The following is a 14,529-nucleotide window of genomic DNA, read 5'->3' on the forward strand; positions in this document are numbered from 1 at the left end:
TTTGGTGCATAAGCTGTCATGGACAAAGACCCACTTCAGATGTCCTCATTTCTCATATAATGCTCTTTGTACTAGACCTGACTGTTTCTCTGAGAAAGATGAGGAAAATGCATGCACATAAGCCCCACTGGACATGTCTACATGTTGAGATGGAAGTATGGGGGAGGGGTGTATGCCCAAGCACTTAATTCTGGTAGGAGAGTGGTCTGTGTGGCAATGGAAGGTGCAAAGGTAAAGAGAGACTACAACAGAGATGGGTGAGATGAAGCATTTCTCCCAGCTCTCCTATGATGGGGAAGGCAACAGAGGGACTCTTGATCTTGCTACCCATTACAGAGTCTAGAAGTAGGAAGTCAACACACAGGAGTTCTCATATTTTGCCTGGACTGCCTGAAGTGCTTGAGGTAAAAAGCAAGCTGGGTACCAACTGACTACCAGACTAGTACACGTGAAAACAGGAATTTCCAGAAAGGGGTGGGGATGAAACAGAGGAGAGACAAAGATGAGGAGAAAGAAGTGAAAAAGCAGAATCAATATTCTACTTACACTTTGAAATAGTATACAACAAAAATTGTATGTGTGTACAATATACTCCACAAGAGAACACTAGAATTCTTTTAACAACCAATAAGCAGCCTGGTTGCAGTTTAAAGACTGAAAAATGATGTGTTCGGTAATGAACTTCCTTGGGTAAGATCCTCTTCAAATTTTCCAATGAATATCATCTGAAAATCTGAAGAAGTGGGTTTTACCCATAAAAGCTCATTACCTAATAAATATTTCATTTTGGCTGCATCTACGCTAGCCGGCTATTTCGAAGCAGCAGGCCCAACCTCGAAGGAGCGCATGTCGCGTCTACACACACCGTGTGCTACTTCGAAGATGAAATCGATGTTGGACACAGAGACACCAAAACCACTATTCCTAAGAGAAGATGGGAATAATGCCCTACTTTGACATCTAATGTTGAAGTAGAACGTGTGTATACAATCGGCATCCCTCTACTTCGAAACAGCGGGGTCCGCCATGCCAGCAATCAGCTGGGACGCAGAGACTTGCTGTCTAGACTCTGCGAGGCTCTATGATCTGTGCACTCAGTGGCTCTTAAAGCCACACACCCCAGCGACACCCCCTGCAGCCTCCGAGCACCATGGCCAGCCAGCAGCCAGGTGAATGGTCCCCGGGCTCCCCGTCCCACTGCCTCCATGGCTCACAGTCTTCAGCCAGGGGGGCAGGAAGTGGGGTCCCTCATGGACTGAGGCTGAGCTGTGGGACCTGCTGGGACTCTGGGGTGAGGAGGAGGTGCTCCATATAATGGGGAACAAGCAGCGCAATGCGGCCGCCTTCACCCTGTTGACTGAGCACCTGGTTGCCCGGGGTCATCCTGCCCGCACTCCTGACCATGACAGGAGTAAGGTCAAGGAGCTGCGGCAGGGTTACACGTGGGCGCAGGACTCTGTCAGCTGGTTGGGGGCCACTCATGCTGTTTGTCCCTATTACTGTGAGCTCAGGGCCATCCTGGGCCCCCGAGATACCTCCTCCCCTCCAGCTGTCCTTGACACCGTGGCCAAGGAGCCCCAGCAGGTCTTGGAACAGGAGTCTGGTCCTGAGGCCAGCCCAGCAGCCCCGGGCTTGCAGCCAGAGCCCGTCCCAGAGTCAGAGCGGTCAAGCAAGGAGGGGAAGTTCACGATTAACTTCCCCTTTCACAGCTCCAGCCGGGTATCCACCCAATGAGCATCCCCCGATTGCGGTGGTGGACAATCAGGTACGTACCCCACAGGACACATACCTTTGGGGCATGGGCACCATACATGGCTGGGGGCCCCTCACAACCCCACTAGATCCCAGCCAGCCAGGGCTCAGCCAGACCATGGCCCTGGGATGGCGGCACAGCTGCCAGTGCCCATCAGCACCCGCTCCCACAGACAGCGCCATGCCCTGCTCCCTGTGGGGTGGGGTGGGGGGGCAGAACACACAAAGGTGCCCCTCATGGGGACACTGCACCCACAGATGGGGGACCTGGTGCCCACCAGGGGCAGGGGGCATGGGCCATGGGGCTGTGATCGGTACTCATGGCCTTCTTCCCTCGTTTCTGCAGCCGCAAAATCCAAGAGCCAGGACAGTCTTGTCATATCCGTGGTGCCGGACAGCCCCCTGGGAGCATCAGACCACACCAGGCCACCGGGCCAACCACCAGTGCCGGGACCGACCCGCCCCCGCTGGAATCAGGCGTGAGCAGCCGTCGACCCCCACAACGTTATCACCCTCCAGCACCAGGTGGAGATCATGGAGTGATGCTTCTGTTTGGAGGAAGGGGAAGCTGCCTCGCACCGGCTGGCCTGGGGGCCCCTCATGACCACCTTCAATAGAGTGGCTGCCTCCTTCGAGGAGTTGGTGGCCCGGCTGCCACCCCTCACCCCTACTGCCCCATCTGCCAGCCCCCCCCAGGGCAAGAGCCTCCTGGGGCCAATTGCTGGGCCGAGGACATGCCCTGGCCATACCTCCTGGTCATCCTGGCTCCCAGCCAGCCTCACAGGGGACCCCCGACAAAGGAGCAAGCCTGCGACCTGGACCCAGTGGGGGTCGCACCCATCTACCCCTGCCCCAGAGTGATGGGCCAACGGCCAGGCCATCCACATCCCCCCCCCACACCCATGGATATAGTTTTTCCCCCTCATGTACGTAGTTGTGATCATTGTTTTTTCCAAAATCATATTCAACACAGCTCAAATAGCTACCAATATATTTACAGTTTTATTGTTCCCAAACCCCTGTGTCACATGTACTTGCTGGAGGGGGGGCAGTGTGGAGGTGGGGGGACAGTGTGCAGGAGGCCTGCTTGGGGTGGCCAGGGCAACGCCCATTGGGCCCCCTGATCAAAATATTGCCACAGGGCCTCCTGGACCCAGACCCCCTCCCAGTGGGCCTGGCAGCTAGGGGCGGCAGCTGGCTGGGAGTAGCCACCCCTGCATGAAGGCCCCCCGCTTGCTTTTCACCAGACTGTGGAGCATGCAGCAGACACCCACAACCTGGGGGATGTACAGAAGGCCCAAGTCGAGGTGGTCAAGGAGGCACTGCCACTGGCCCTTGAGGCACCCAAATGTCCGCTTAACCACCTTCTGGGCATGGTTCAGCTGAGTGTTGTAGCACTTCTGGCTGGTGTTGAGGTGGCCCATGTAGGGGCACATGAGCCAGGGCTGGAGCAGGTAGGCCGCATCTGCCACCAGGGAGAGGGGCACAGTGGTGTCCCCCAGCAGGATCGCCCTCTGGGGGATGTAGGTCCCTGCCTCCAGCAGGCGGTATAGGCCTGAGTTCTGGAACACAGGGGTGTCATGGGTCCTGCCAGGCCAGCCCACATACACATCCTGGAATCAGCCCTGGCTGTCCACCATGGCCTGCAGGACCACCAAGTGGTAGCCCTTCCGGTTTACATATTGTCCTCCACTATGGTCCAGGGCACAGATAGGGATGTGGGTCCCATCGAGGGCTGCGAAGCAATTCAGGAGCCCCACTGAAGCGAAGCCTGCGACAGCTGCGTCCAGGTCCCTGACTCAGATGACCTTCTACAACAGCAGGGCGTTGAGCATGGGCACCACCTGTGGGGAGGGGACATGGGCACCCATGAGGGTGTGCACGGTGTGCCTGAATCCCCGCACCCCAGGCCCCCCCGGCCACTCTCCAGTCCCCTTCCTTGGGCCTCCCCACCCTGAACACCCCCCCCCACCCTCCCCACTGCAGCCTCCCTCCCCTGGCACCCACCCCCCAGTGGGTGCATGCCCAGGTCTCCTTACCTCCATCACAACGGCCCCAACTGTGGCCTTGCCCACACTAAACTGGTGGCCCACAGAGAGGTGGCTGTCCAGCTATTGTGACCCTCTTCTCAATAGGGAGGGCATGCTGCATCCGTGTGTCCTGGTGCCCCAGGGCTGGGGTCAGCCACTGGCGGAGCTCCATAAAGGTGTGTTGCCTCATGCAGAAATTCCTCAGCCACTGGTCATCATGCCACTCCCCCACGACCAGATGCTCCCACCACTCTGAGCTGGTGGAGTAGCTCCAGAGCCGGTGGAGCACCTGGCGGGAGGGACCAGGAGACTCCATAGTCTGGAGTGTCCCCTTCTGCCCCCAGGGAGGGCTTCTCTGCCAGGAGCTGCTGTGCAGCTGCCCGTGCAGCATCTAGCAGGGCGCCTGCTCCATGGGTGACGGCCCGAAGGGTTTCCAGTTGCTGTACGTCCATGTCTGCAAGCAACGGGTCTGCAAGACTAGTGGCACCTCCTCAGGGCTTGTGGTGTGCAGGCCGAATGGGTCTGCAAGGGGCCCTTTAAAGGAGCAGCTTATTATTGCCCTGGAAGGGCTAGTCTGCCCTGTGACCCCGTCCATGGGCCTTCCTGGACCCTTATTTCGAAAGGGGCTGCTTGCACGCGTAGATGCTCCCTTTCCGCGTTGGCACCTTTCAACATACCATGTCGCTACTTTGACATTGCACATCAACAGCGCTGGGCCCCGCGGTTGCGTAGACACTATGCATCAAAGTAGAGTATTTCGATGTCGCTATTTCAAAATACGCTACTTCCAAGTACCGCTCTAGTGTAAACATAGACTTTAAGCTTAGAAGTGCTACAGGACTGTTTGGCTATGTCTACACGTGCCCCAAACTTCCAAATGGCCATGCAAATGGCCATTTCGAAGTTTACTAATGAAGCGCTGAAATGCATATTCAGCGCTTCATTAGCATGCGGGCGGCAGCCGCGCTTCGAAATTGACGCTCCTTGCCGCCGCGTGGCACGTCCAGACGGGGCTCCTTTTCGAAAGGATGCCGCCTACTTCGAAGTCCCCTTATTCCCATGAGCTCATTGGAATAAGGGGACTTCGAAGTAGGCGGCGTCCTTTCGAAAAGGAGCCCCGTTTGGACGTGCCGCGCACCGGCAAGGAGCGTCAATTTCGAAGCGCGGCTGCCGCCCGCATGCTAATGAAGCGCTGAATATGCATTTCAGCGCTTCATTAGTAAACTTCGAAATGGCCATTTGCATGGCCATTTCGAAGTTTGGGGCACATGTAGACACAGCCTTTGTTTTTTGTGAAACTAAACTAACATAGCTACCCCCTAGGACTATTTAGCAACCGATCACTAAACCCTCAAATACCTGTTTACCTGCTTTAACTTCACACACACACCAAAAAAAAATATATACATATTATACACCGTTAAACTTTGTGTAAGAGCTAACCACTCAGCTTGTATTCTCTTTAAAAGAATAAAAAAGAACCTGATAAAGAATTTACTTACAACTACTCTAAACCAAAGCAACAGTTTCAAAAAGAGAAAAAAAAAACAATTTTCTACCACTTTCCAAAACCCATTTTCAAACTTTTCATAAGAACCACTCAGACTGTGTTCTTTTCCTTCTACTTCTCTAAAAGAAAGCAGAAACAGCCATCAATAACAGACAACAACTGCAAAAAAACAAACCCCTCTACTCACTTCCCTTTCAGAAAAAAACACTTTGGCTGTGTCTACACGTGCCCCAAACTTCGAAATGGCCATGCAAATGGCCATTTCGAAGTTTACTAATGAAGCGCTGAAATGCATATTCAGCGCTTCATTAGCATGCGGGCGGCAGCGGCGCTTCGAAATTGACGAGCCTTGCCGCCGCGCGGCGCGTCCAGACGGGGCTCCTTTTCGAAAGGACGCCACCTTCTTCGAAGTCCCCTTATTCCCATGAGCTCACGGGAATAAGGGGACTTCGAAGTAGGTGGCGTGCTTTCGAAAAGGAGCCCCGTCTGGACGCGCCGCGCGGCGGCAAGGCTCGTCAATTTCGAAGCGCCGCTGCCGCCCGCATGCTAATGAAGCGCTGAATATGCATGTCAGCGCTTCATTAGTAAACTTCGAAATGGCCATTTGCATGGCCATTTCGAAGTTTGGGGCAGGTGTAGACGTAGCCTTTGATTAATAACTCTTTCATAGTCAACCACACCAACACATCCCACCTATACTTCCCAAGTTACACACTATACAAATGAACTCTGAAAGCATAGTCTTACCACACCCTTCCTCCGCTACACATCCAAACATGCACAACCTCAGTAGCCATGGTGAACATTTTCCTACACCTCCCTTCACTCTCACCAGTCTAACACAAACGTCTACAAACAAATCCCCTTTTCATTAAAGCACAATGAGGCCAGATTTAGAAAGCTGTACAACAGAAATGGTTTCATATGGCTAGTTTTATAGAAACACGCCCCCTGATTAGCATGTGGAGCACTTCGCAGCCAATTAAATCCTGCAGCTTTTCTATGGCCAAACTTCCCTGGTGCCGCTACAGAAAACATTTGATTGTCAGACAACAGGGAAGTAGTCCCTTTAGTCAGTCTTAACAAAACAACAAAACAGTCATGTTTGATTCCCAGTTAGAGACTGATGCTGCAAAAGCTCTAAGACCATGCTCTGCAGCTATTTCTCTCGAGTTTGTCCGCACTACAGACTTTCACAAGTGTTTCGCATGACAGTTGCTACTGCACTGAATAGTAACAGAAAGGTAGCTGTGTTAGTCTGTATTCTAACAAAATAAAACAGCAGTCATGTAACACTTTAAAGAGTAACAAAATAATTTATTAGGTGATGAGCTTTCATGGGGCAGACCCACTTCTTCAGATCTATAGTATTTCCAGTCTAGATTCAATTATATAGTACAGAGGTCCAAAAAATAATTGCCATAAAACTGACAAATCAAACACTTGGAACTGAAGGAGGGTGGTGAGGGATGGGGTATGTTAAGTGTTTTGGCTGAGATAAATATGAACTTCAAAGGAAAGGAAACAGTCCTTGTAATATCAAAACAAAAAGCAGTCAAGTAGCACTTTAAAGACTAGCAAAATAGTTTATTAGGTGAGCTTTCGTGGGACAGACTCACTTCTTCAGAACTTCAGACCTTCAGTCCTTGTAATGCGTGAGATAATTGCTGTCCCTGTTCATACGAAGTGTTAATGTGTCAAATTTGAGTATGAACACCAGTACACAAATCTCCTTATGTAATCTGCTTTTAAAGCTTCTTTGTTGTAGGATGCATATTTTCAGGTCTTTAACAGAATGGCCCACTCCATTGACATGCTCACTGAAAGGCTTATGTGTATTGAGGTTCCTAATGTCTGCTCTGAGTCCATTCATTCTTTGGCAAAGTGTTCGTCCAGTTTCTCCAATGTACATAGCAGGATGGCACTGCTGTCACATGATGGCATATATAACATTGATTGATCTACAGGAGAAGGAGCCCCTGTAATTAACATGGTTAGGTCCAGTGACAGTATCTCCACAATAAATATGCGGAAAAAGTTGGCAGCATGGTTTGTTGCACAGAAAAATTCCAGGATTAGTATTATTGTGGCATTACTGCACTGAGTCACATAAGACAATAGTCTAGTGGAACATCCACTATTAAGAACTGAAAAGCACAGGCAGCACAGAGGGACTTTGGTTCAAGTTTTCCTCTAAACACAATATCTCAAAGTGTGTAGTTTTGCAAATATAATGCCAACATTTTCCTTTTTCAACAACAGCACGCATAATTAATTACAATATAAATGGTAATAACTATTAGAAAACCAAATTGCATATTCTTAGACAAAATCTAGATTTTTCAAAAACAGAAAAAGGCAAAGAAAGGCTTGACTTTCTAAATTGGTTTTCAAAATCTCAGGACACAAAAAAGACAATAACCCCCCGTAGCAATGCACAGGAATCCTATATAGGTTCAAGAACAAAATTAGGTATTCTAAGTTTTCCAAAGCAAAACTTTAAAACTAATATTTTAAAGCTATTTTATTAAATTGGCTAATATAGACAAATCACCCAGGCTGGGCTCTCTTCCACTTCTGCAGTGGGAAGAAGTAATGGACAGCAGCTGCATTAAAAGTAACCCCTCCAATGCCCCACACTTGTAAGAAAACACTGTGCAACTCATCCTCCCGAAAATCTCCTTTAAGTTTCCTAGCTAAACACTGGCCCTTTCTCTTGCAAAGATATCCTTACTCGCTAATCATTGTCTATCCCAATTAACCTCTTAATTACTCATTTTTTAAAACAACGGGTCATGAAGGAAAATTAATAGTACCTTCTGAAAACAGACTTTTTGTTAACAGATGTCCACATTCTTCACCAAAGCTCAGGAGGAAACTACACTTGGTAGCTTGTGCAGGTCAAATCTGTTGCCCTCCCCAGAAGCTCTTAGCATCCCAGTTCCCTGTGTGTCCTCTCTCATCACACTCTTTTTAGGAACTCCCTTAAATTCCTCCAATTTCATCCATTACCAGAGCATCTGTGTACAACTATTTCCCCCATATCAAGGTCTCCACATTTCTTCCCACACCAAAGGCTCTGTTCACACCCCCACTCCCACTTCCCTGATGGCTGGGGCTCTGTGTTCCCTCTGTTCCCCTATGCTAAGAGTCTTTGTGTACCCTCCATTCCAAATTCACCCAATCTCCCACTGAAGCCCCGGTTTAACCCCCCTACCCCCTCCACTCCCATGGCTCCCACTCCAACCCCGTGGCCCTGGCTCAGCTCCAGCCCCCTCTGGGGGAAGCTTACTATTAAGGGTTCTGGATACCCCCACTTTATCCCTTCACTCCACTCTAAGCCCCTATTCTCTCCCCCAACTAGAGACTGTGTGCAATCCTATTGTCTCCTTCCCAAGCCAACTCTCTCAGTCCCCTTCCTGACAGGGCTTCTGGGTACAGTGACCATATCTCCCCCCGGTCAACTATGGAAAATGGGGAATGACCCCCCCATCCCAGCCAAAACAGGATGGACGGTCACCCTATCTGGGGCACTGGGAGCAGGGCTGCTGCCCCGCCAGTGATGCTCCTGGCTTCCCCAAGCTGCGGGTGGCAGCCTGTACTGCCACACAGTCCAGCTTCTGGCTGCCCCAGCTGGGGTAAGCTGAGCTGCTCCGGCTCCAACCCCACTGTGGCCCCATTCAACCCCTCCCCTCCGGCCTCAGTTCTCACTCCAACTGCAGCAGCCCAGCTCAGCCCTCCCACCCTCCCCGGGGTCACCAGCCCTGGCTCCAGCAGCCCCACTCCACCTCCCCTTTCCCTCAGCTCCTGCTCCAATCTCCACAGCCCAGCTCAACACCCCCCCTCCCCCCGGCTGGGAGTCCGGTGGCCCTGCTCAAACTTCCACAGCTCTGGCTCCAATCCCCGCTCCCACTCCAACCCCCACCGGTCAGGCCTCGGATCCAATCCCACTGAAGCCCCAGTTTACCCTCTCCCCGTGGCTCCCACTCCAACCCCCATGGCCCTGGCTCAGCTCCAGCCCCTTCTGGGGGAAGATGGGCGGCAGCTAAGCCACTGCGTGGTCTGGCTGCCGGCTCCCCCAGGTGTGGGAACCCTTTGAAATACAGGGCAATTAGCCCCTCTTGCAAAATAAATTGGGACATCAGAATGGCGCCCAAAATATGGGGCTGTCCGGCTGAAAATGAGACGGATGGTCCCAAAATATGGGGCTGTCCGGCTGAAAATGAGACGGATGGTCACCCAAGTTCTGTGGATGCCATTGTTTTCCTTCACCACCTCCCGCTTAGGACCTCTACTAAGGGCACAGAGAGGCTCCCAGAAAGTTGCTTATAGATAAACTGGAAGACCATTAGGAGTGGAAATCGGAGCTACTCAAAATGGGGGAGGGTTGCAAAAAGAAGAAAAAATTGGATAGAAGAGAGGACTGGCAGAATTAATACAATTCATGGCTCTGTACTTTGAAATACAATGTGAAAGGGCAAGAGAGCGAGACGCTGCATAAAAATGGAATTAGATGTTCAAAACCTCTTAAGCAACAGCTAAATAAAACTATCAATTGTGCCTGGCATTTTTGTTTCGCACAGTTAGAAAACTCACTGAAAATCATCTCCTACACCACTACAGTGACAATAATATTAGTTACAATTACAACATCCCTTTTCTAAATATACACAACTGAAACAACATAAAAACCTATTCAAAATGTTTTTTAAAATTTAATTTATATAGATAACACACTCAATCTGTATTCTTTCCCCCCTATTTCCCAAAAAGAAGAAATGAGCATCAGTAACAGATAACTGTACGAAAGCAACAGTGTCAGCTTGCTTTATGCTCAGGCAAAAAACATCTTAACTACTCATTTTCATAGGTAGCAAGACCAACCACTTTCAATTATGCTTCTCTAGTTACACACTACAGAAATGATCCCTTAAAGTATAGTCTTCAATACAACCTCCCACGGCTATAAACCCAACTTACAGCACCTACATATTTAGTGGTTACAGTGTATCGTTTAATACATCAGCTGTCACTATGATCGTAAAGACTGACAAAGTGCACTGTATGTATGTCTCTTTGTGACGCCTAACATATAAAGAAGCTTCTTTAAATGTTCTTTCTTTAGCTTCTGTTACATATATACGTTTCCCTGAATTTCACCAATCACTTCTCCTAATTAACAGAGGAACATCCCCTTACTTAATCACGTATTTCTTCCATAGCCTGTACTTATAGAGGCAGGACGAACAAACTGTCAAGGTAGGACAGACTCATGGGAACAGGCACACACAAGAAAAATGCACTACAAAAGCAGAAAGGCCAGAGGCTGAGTGCTGACGTGATTCAGTAGCTATGTAGGCAGTAAGCAATCTGCTTCTACAGCAATGACGTCTGTGTCCCAGAGATTCATTGTCTCTCCTCCTATCAGGTACTATTTATTTTACATTGGTTCATATGCTTATCCCCACACTCCAAAATCATTAGCAATACAGGATGGTGTATTACCAAGTTGGTTGTTTGCTTTCTGAGCCTCTCTTGACACTGAGAAGCTTTGCTGTTAAGGCAGATCTACAAGTCCAGGGAAAAACCCCTTAACCCACTAAAATGGTAATGGGATGAATAAATTTCCTATTTTCCCCATATGCAACCCTCTGCCTATTTCAATATCTATATACTATTTGAATATGATGCAACTGTAAACATGCAGTATCAGGAACATCAGATTTTGGGCAGACATACATCAACGTTTTTTTTTGCAAGAGCAAAATAAAAATGGCAAATATTAGACCATGCACAAAATATTTATATTTGCATACAGGCTATAACTGGGAGCTGAAAATTAAAGGGAAATAAACAAGACATAAATAAAATGCTTTTCAGGTGCAGCCATTTCTATACTTCCTCCTAAATGGAAACTTCTATGATTCTTCAGAATTTGAGCAACATTTTAATCATTACCTGGTTCTATATTCAATTAAATAACTTCTGGTTTTATTTACCATTTTTATTTCATACCTGTTTGCTGGCTGAAATAAACAATATAATTTGCTAAATAGCCAAATATGTACTTCAATCACAAAAACTGAATAAATTTTTCATGTGGCAACCTGCCGCCAATTTTCTAACACAAAGCAAACATCACCCATTGTCAAAAATACAAAAGAGCACTGTATTTGCAAACACTTGTCTAAATGCAGCTCTTACCTTTTTTCAGGATTTTTTTCACTTTACCATAATTTCCTTGTTTAACATATTCATGCAGTTGCGCTCCCAAGGAATCATTTTTGATCGTACCAAGCTGGACTGGACAAGGTATGGGGACCGGGAAAGCCTGCGCCATCCTGTTTCAAAGAAACATACTGATAAGTTACACTGAATGGGGCTAGTAAATACAGTGGTATAATCCACTTATTTTAAACTCAAATAGTGTAATAATTAGAGTAACTATTATTGATGACTTCAGCATGAAATAGAGAAAGAAAGAGGGGGGAAGGATAGAGCTCCTAAAGCTTACGCTAATGGGCCCATCTGCAGTTCATCTGATAATAATAAAAAACTCATGAAAATGTGGTCTGTCAGAAGGTTCAAAACTACTTATTAGTGACTTGGACTTATTGCATCATAATGGAAATTATGGTGGCATCATAAAAAGAAATGGACCAGAGAGGTAAACAGTGCAAGTCAGATACAACATAAGAAGACCCTACTGAAGCAATTATCAGAATCCATATATGGATAATCTAAAAATCCGGAGAGGTGCACAGATGTACCGTACCCCAGAGCTCTGCACAAAGACAGTACAAAGCTAGTGAAACAGGTTCCAGATACTGCATGCCTTCAACTCATGGCCAGAGCACCCATACACTGCTAATTACAGGCACTCAGCATCTGCTTCATGCATCTGATGCATCCCGTAGTCAGCACTGCCTTCCCTTTTCAACCCCTGCTCAACATGGCTACACTCAGCACTGCCACTCTGCACCCCCACCCCACCTGCTCCTCACTCAGAAACCATGTCCTACACCCTAGTACCCCGCCTACCCCACTCTCAGCCCCCTCACCCTGTGCTCAGCACCCCGCGGGCCCAGGCTGAGCACCATCACCCTGTCCCCAGCACCCCGCCGGCCCGCGCTCAGCACCCTCACCCTGTCCCCAGCACCCCGCCGGCCCGCGCTCAGCATACTCTCCCTCAGCCCTGGCACACCCCCTCCCACCCTTATCCCCGCTCAGCCGCTGACAGCCGCGGGCACCATCTCGCCTCCTCCATCCCGGCCCCATCTCCCTTTTGTCCCCTGACAACGCCTCGGTCACCACCTGGCAGCCCCCCGTGGCGCGAGGCCCTGGCCAACCGTCGAGGGAGGCGAGGAGGCGGCCGTTAGCCGCCCGAGATACAGGCCTCTATCGCACACGGCGCTGAGTTCTCGAAGCTACACGGTGGAAGCTGCGGGAATTCGGGGGAGGGGGGAGAATTAGGGAAGTATGGAGGCTCCCTTGGGCCACAACTCCCTGGCACGAAGTGCGGAGGCGGGCTACGCCCTCCACCCCAGTCTTGTGCCACGTGCACACCATGCAGCTAACGCGCTGCTACAGGACGCACCATGTGCGGGGAGGCGACCCCTGCTGGCAACATGAAACCTCTTGCGCTATGGCTGTAATTAACCACTGCGTGCTCACCAGGCGTTGAATGTCTAGCCCAGGGCACCTCATTGAGCAGGATGCCCGGTGTACGGTAAACGTACCACACCCACTGCTTTGTGCATAAAACGGGGGACGCAGCCACAATTCTCTTGCCCTTCCTGATTTCCAAGACAGGAACTTACATTTTTATTGCATGCTAATGGTAATTATGATGGACTGCGGAGGTAAACGGTGCAAGTTACATAAGACAAGTGGAGCCACAAGAAATCAGCCTGCAGAATCATAACTTAGGTTCCCAATCCTGTTTGCAAATACAGTTATATAGATGTACCCTTCACCATGCAGTACTGCCTACATCAGAATGCAGAGACACAAAAATTACCCAGAAATATGAGCTGCACACATTAATCTCAGTGGGGCTGATAACTTTGAAACCTATGATAATCTACACGTCTAGATTGTTGGTAATTTTAGCACGAACAATGAGCTCAATTAAGGTTGTGGGCTGAGACTGATATTCTGAGCAGAGGATTCTAATGCCACCACTTTTTCCCCTTGTGACCTTTGATCCCTTTAGATATGTCACCTCAATTCCCCACTATGTAATTGACTGCTTACAGTAGTCATGGCAGGGTAAAATTAACATTTCTGCTTTATCAAAATGGAGTTCCCAGCCTCGACCATTATACTCATTCAAACACAACCAAATCGAAGCAGCTGCCTACCTTTAGTGTCATGTCTTAGGTGATTTCTGGGCTGTACTTGTCTCCCTCTTGGAAGATGCTAGAGGGACAAATAATTCACCTGCCAAGTCTTTATTCTGATCACATTTTCTTCTCCTATGGGCAGAGAAGTTATGAAGCAAGCAATAAAGTCTGCTATACCATCAAAGATTTGTCTCTCTTTCAGCTATATGTGCCCTGACTCACAATGGGGTTTGGACTAATATTATGAATGCTCATCTCTCTCTCACAGAAGCAGCTACAAGTTTTGTTGCTGATTGAAATATAAAAGATGGATTATTGCTATTTGTATTACAATGGTGCCCATTATTTGTTAGGTGCTGCAAAGATATGCCTTGCCCCTAAAGTATTATAATCTAAAAAGAACAAAACACAGACCCAGGTTGCGGGGAAAGGGATACAATATACCAACTAAGGCACCCATCCTGCATGCTCAACTAAAATCTGTATGAAGTGAGTTTAGAAGAACTTCACTACTCACTTAAAGCTGCGGGAAGCATTTGTGGGATTAAGATCAAAATGACGTAGGGGGAAGACTGTAAACAGATTTTACTACCACACCCTTTACCTCCCCATAGTATCTGAAGTCGTTTTTTTGCCTACGATTATTATAGGTGAGTTTTAGATTGGTCCTCAGTGCAACAGCAATGATAGATACAGTAGTACGATATTTGCATATTGGTCAAATGGAGCCCGGATAAGGGGCCAGGTGGCAGAGGGTGAGATCTTTAGGGTCTAAAAAGATGGAGGGGTTAAAGGGCTGGACGCAGGCACCATCCAAGTTTGCTCATCTTTCAGGCGTGCTCAATCTTGGGGACTCTAAGGCCACACACTGGCACATAGCAACTGATTTGGG

The 14,529-nt window shown here is 48.8% G+C and overlaps 1 protein-coding gene, 1 non-coding gene and 1 pseudogene across 2 annotated transcripts in view; all 3 read right to left on the bottom strand.

Annotated features, from left to right (window-relative positions):
- TEX14 (testis expressed 14, intercellular bridge forming factor) overlaps positions 1-11,632 on the bottom strand; it is a 105,636-nt gene extending 94,004 nt beyond the window's left edge. Inside the window, exon 1 of the mRNA XM_075013913.1 lies at positions 11,497-11,632. Coding sequence (XP_074870014.1) covers positions 11,497-11,632 — 136 coding nt within the window. The remainder of the gene's footprint in view (positions 1-11,496) is intronic.
- On the bottom strand, positions 5,378-5,559 carry LOC142023327 (small nucleolar RNA U3; annotated as a pseudogene).
- LOC142023340 (small nucleolar RNA U3) lies at positions 10,025-10,237 on the bottom strand. The gene has a single exon (XR_012648216.1). It is a non-coding gene; the product is annotated as a small nucleolar RNA U3 (small nucleolar RNA).
- Positions 11,633-14,529: the final 2,897 nt, after the last annotated feature.

Source organism: Carettochelys insculpta, chromosome 19, assembly GCF_033958435.1.
Source record: "Carettochelys insculpta isolate YL-2023 chromosome 19, ASM3395843v1, whole genome shotgun sequence".
Taxonomy (NCBI): domain Eukaryota; kingdom Metazoa; phylum Chordata; order Testudines; family Carettochelyidae; genus Carettochelys; species Carettochelys insculpta.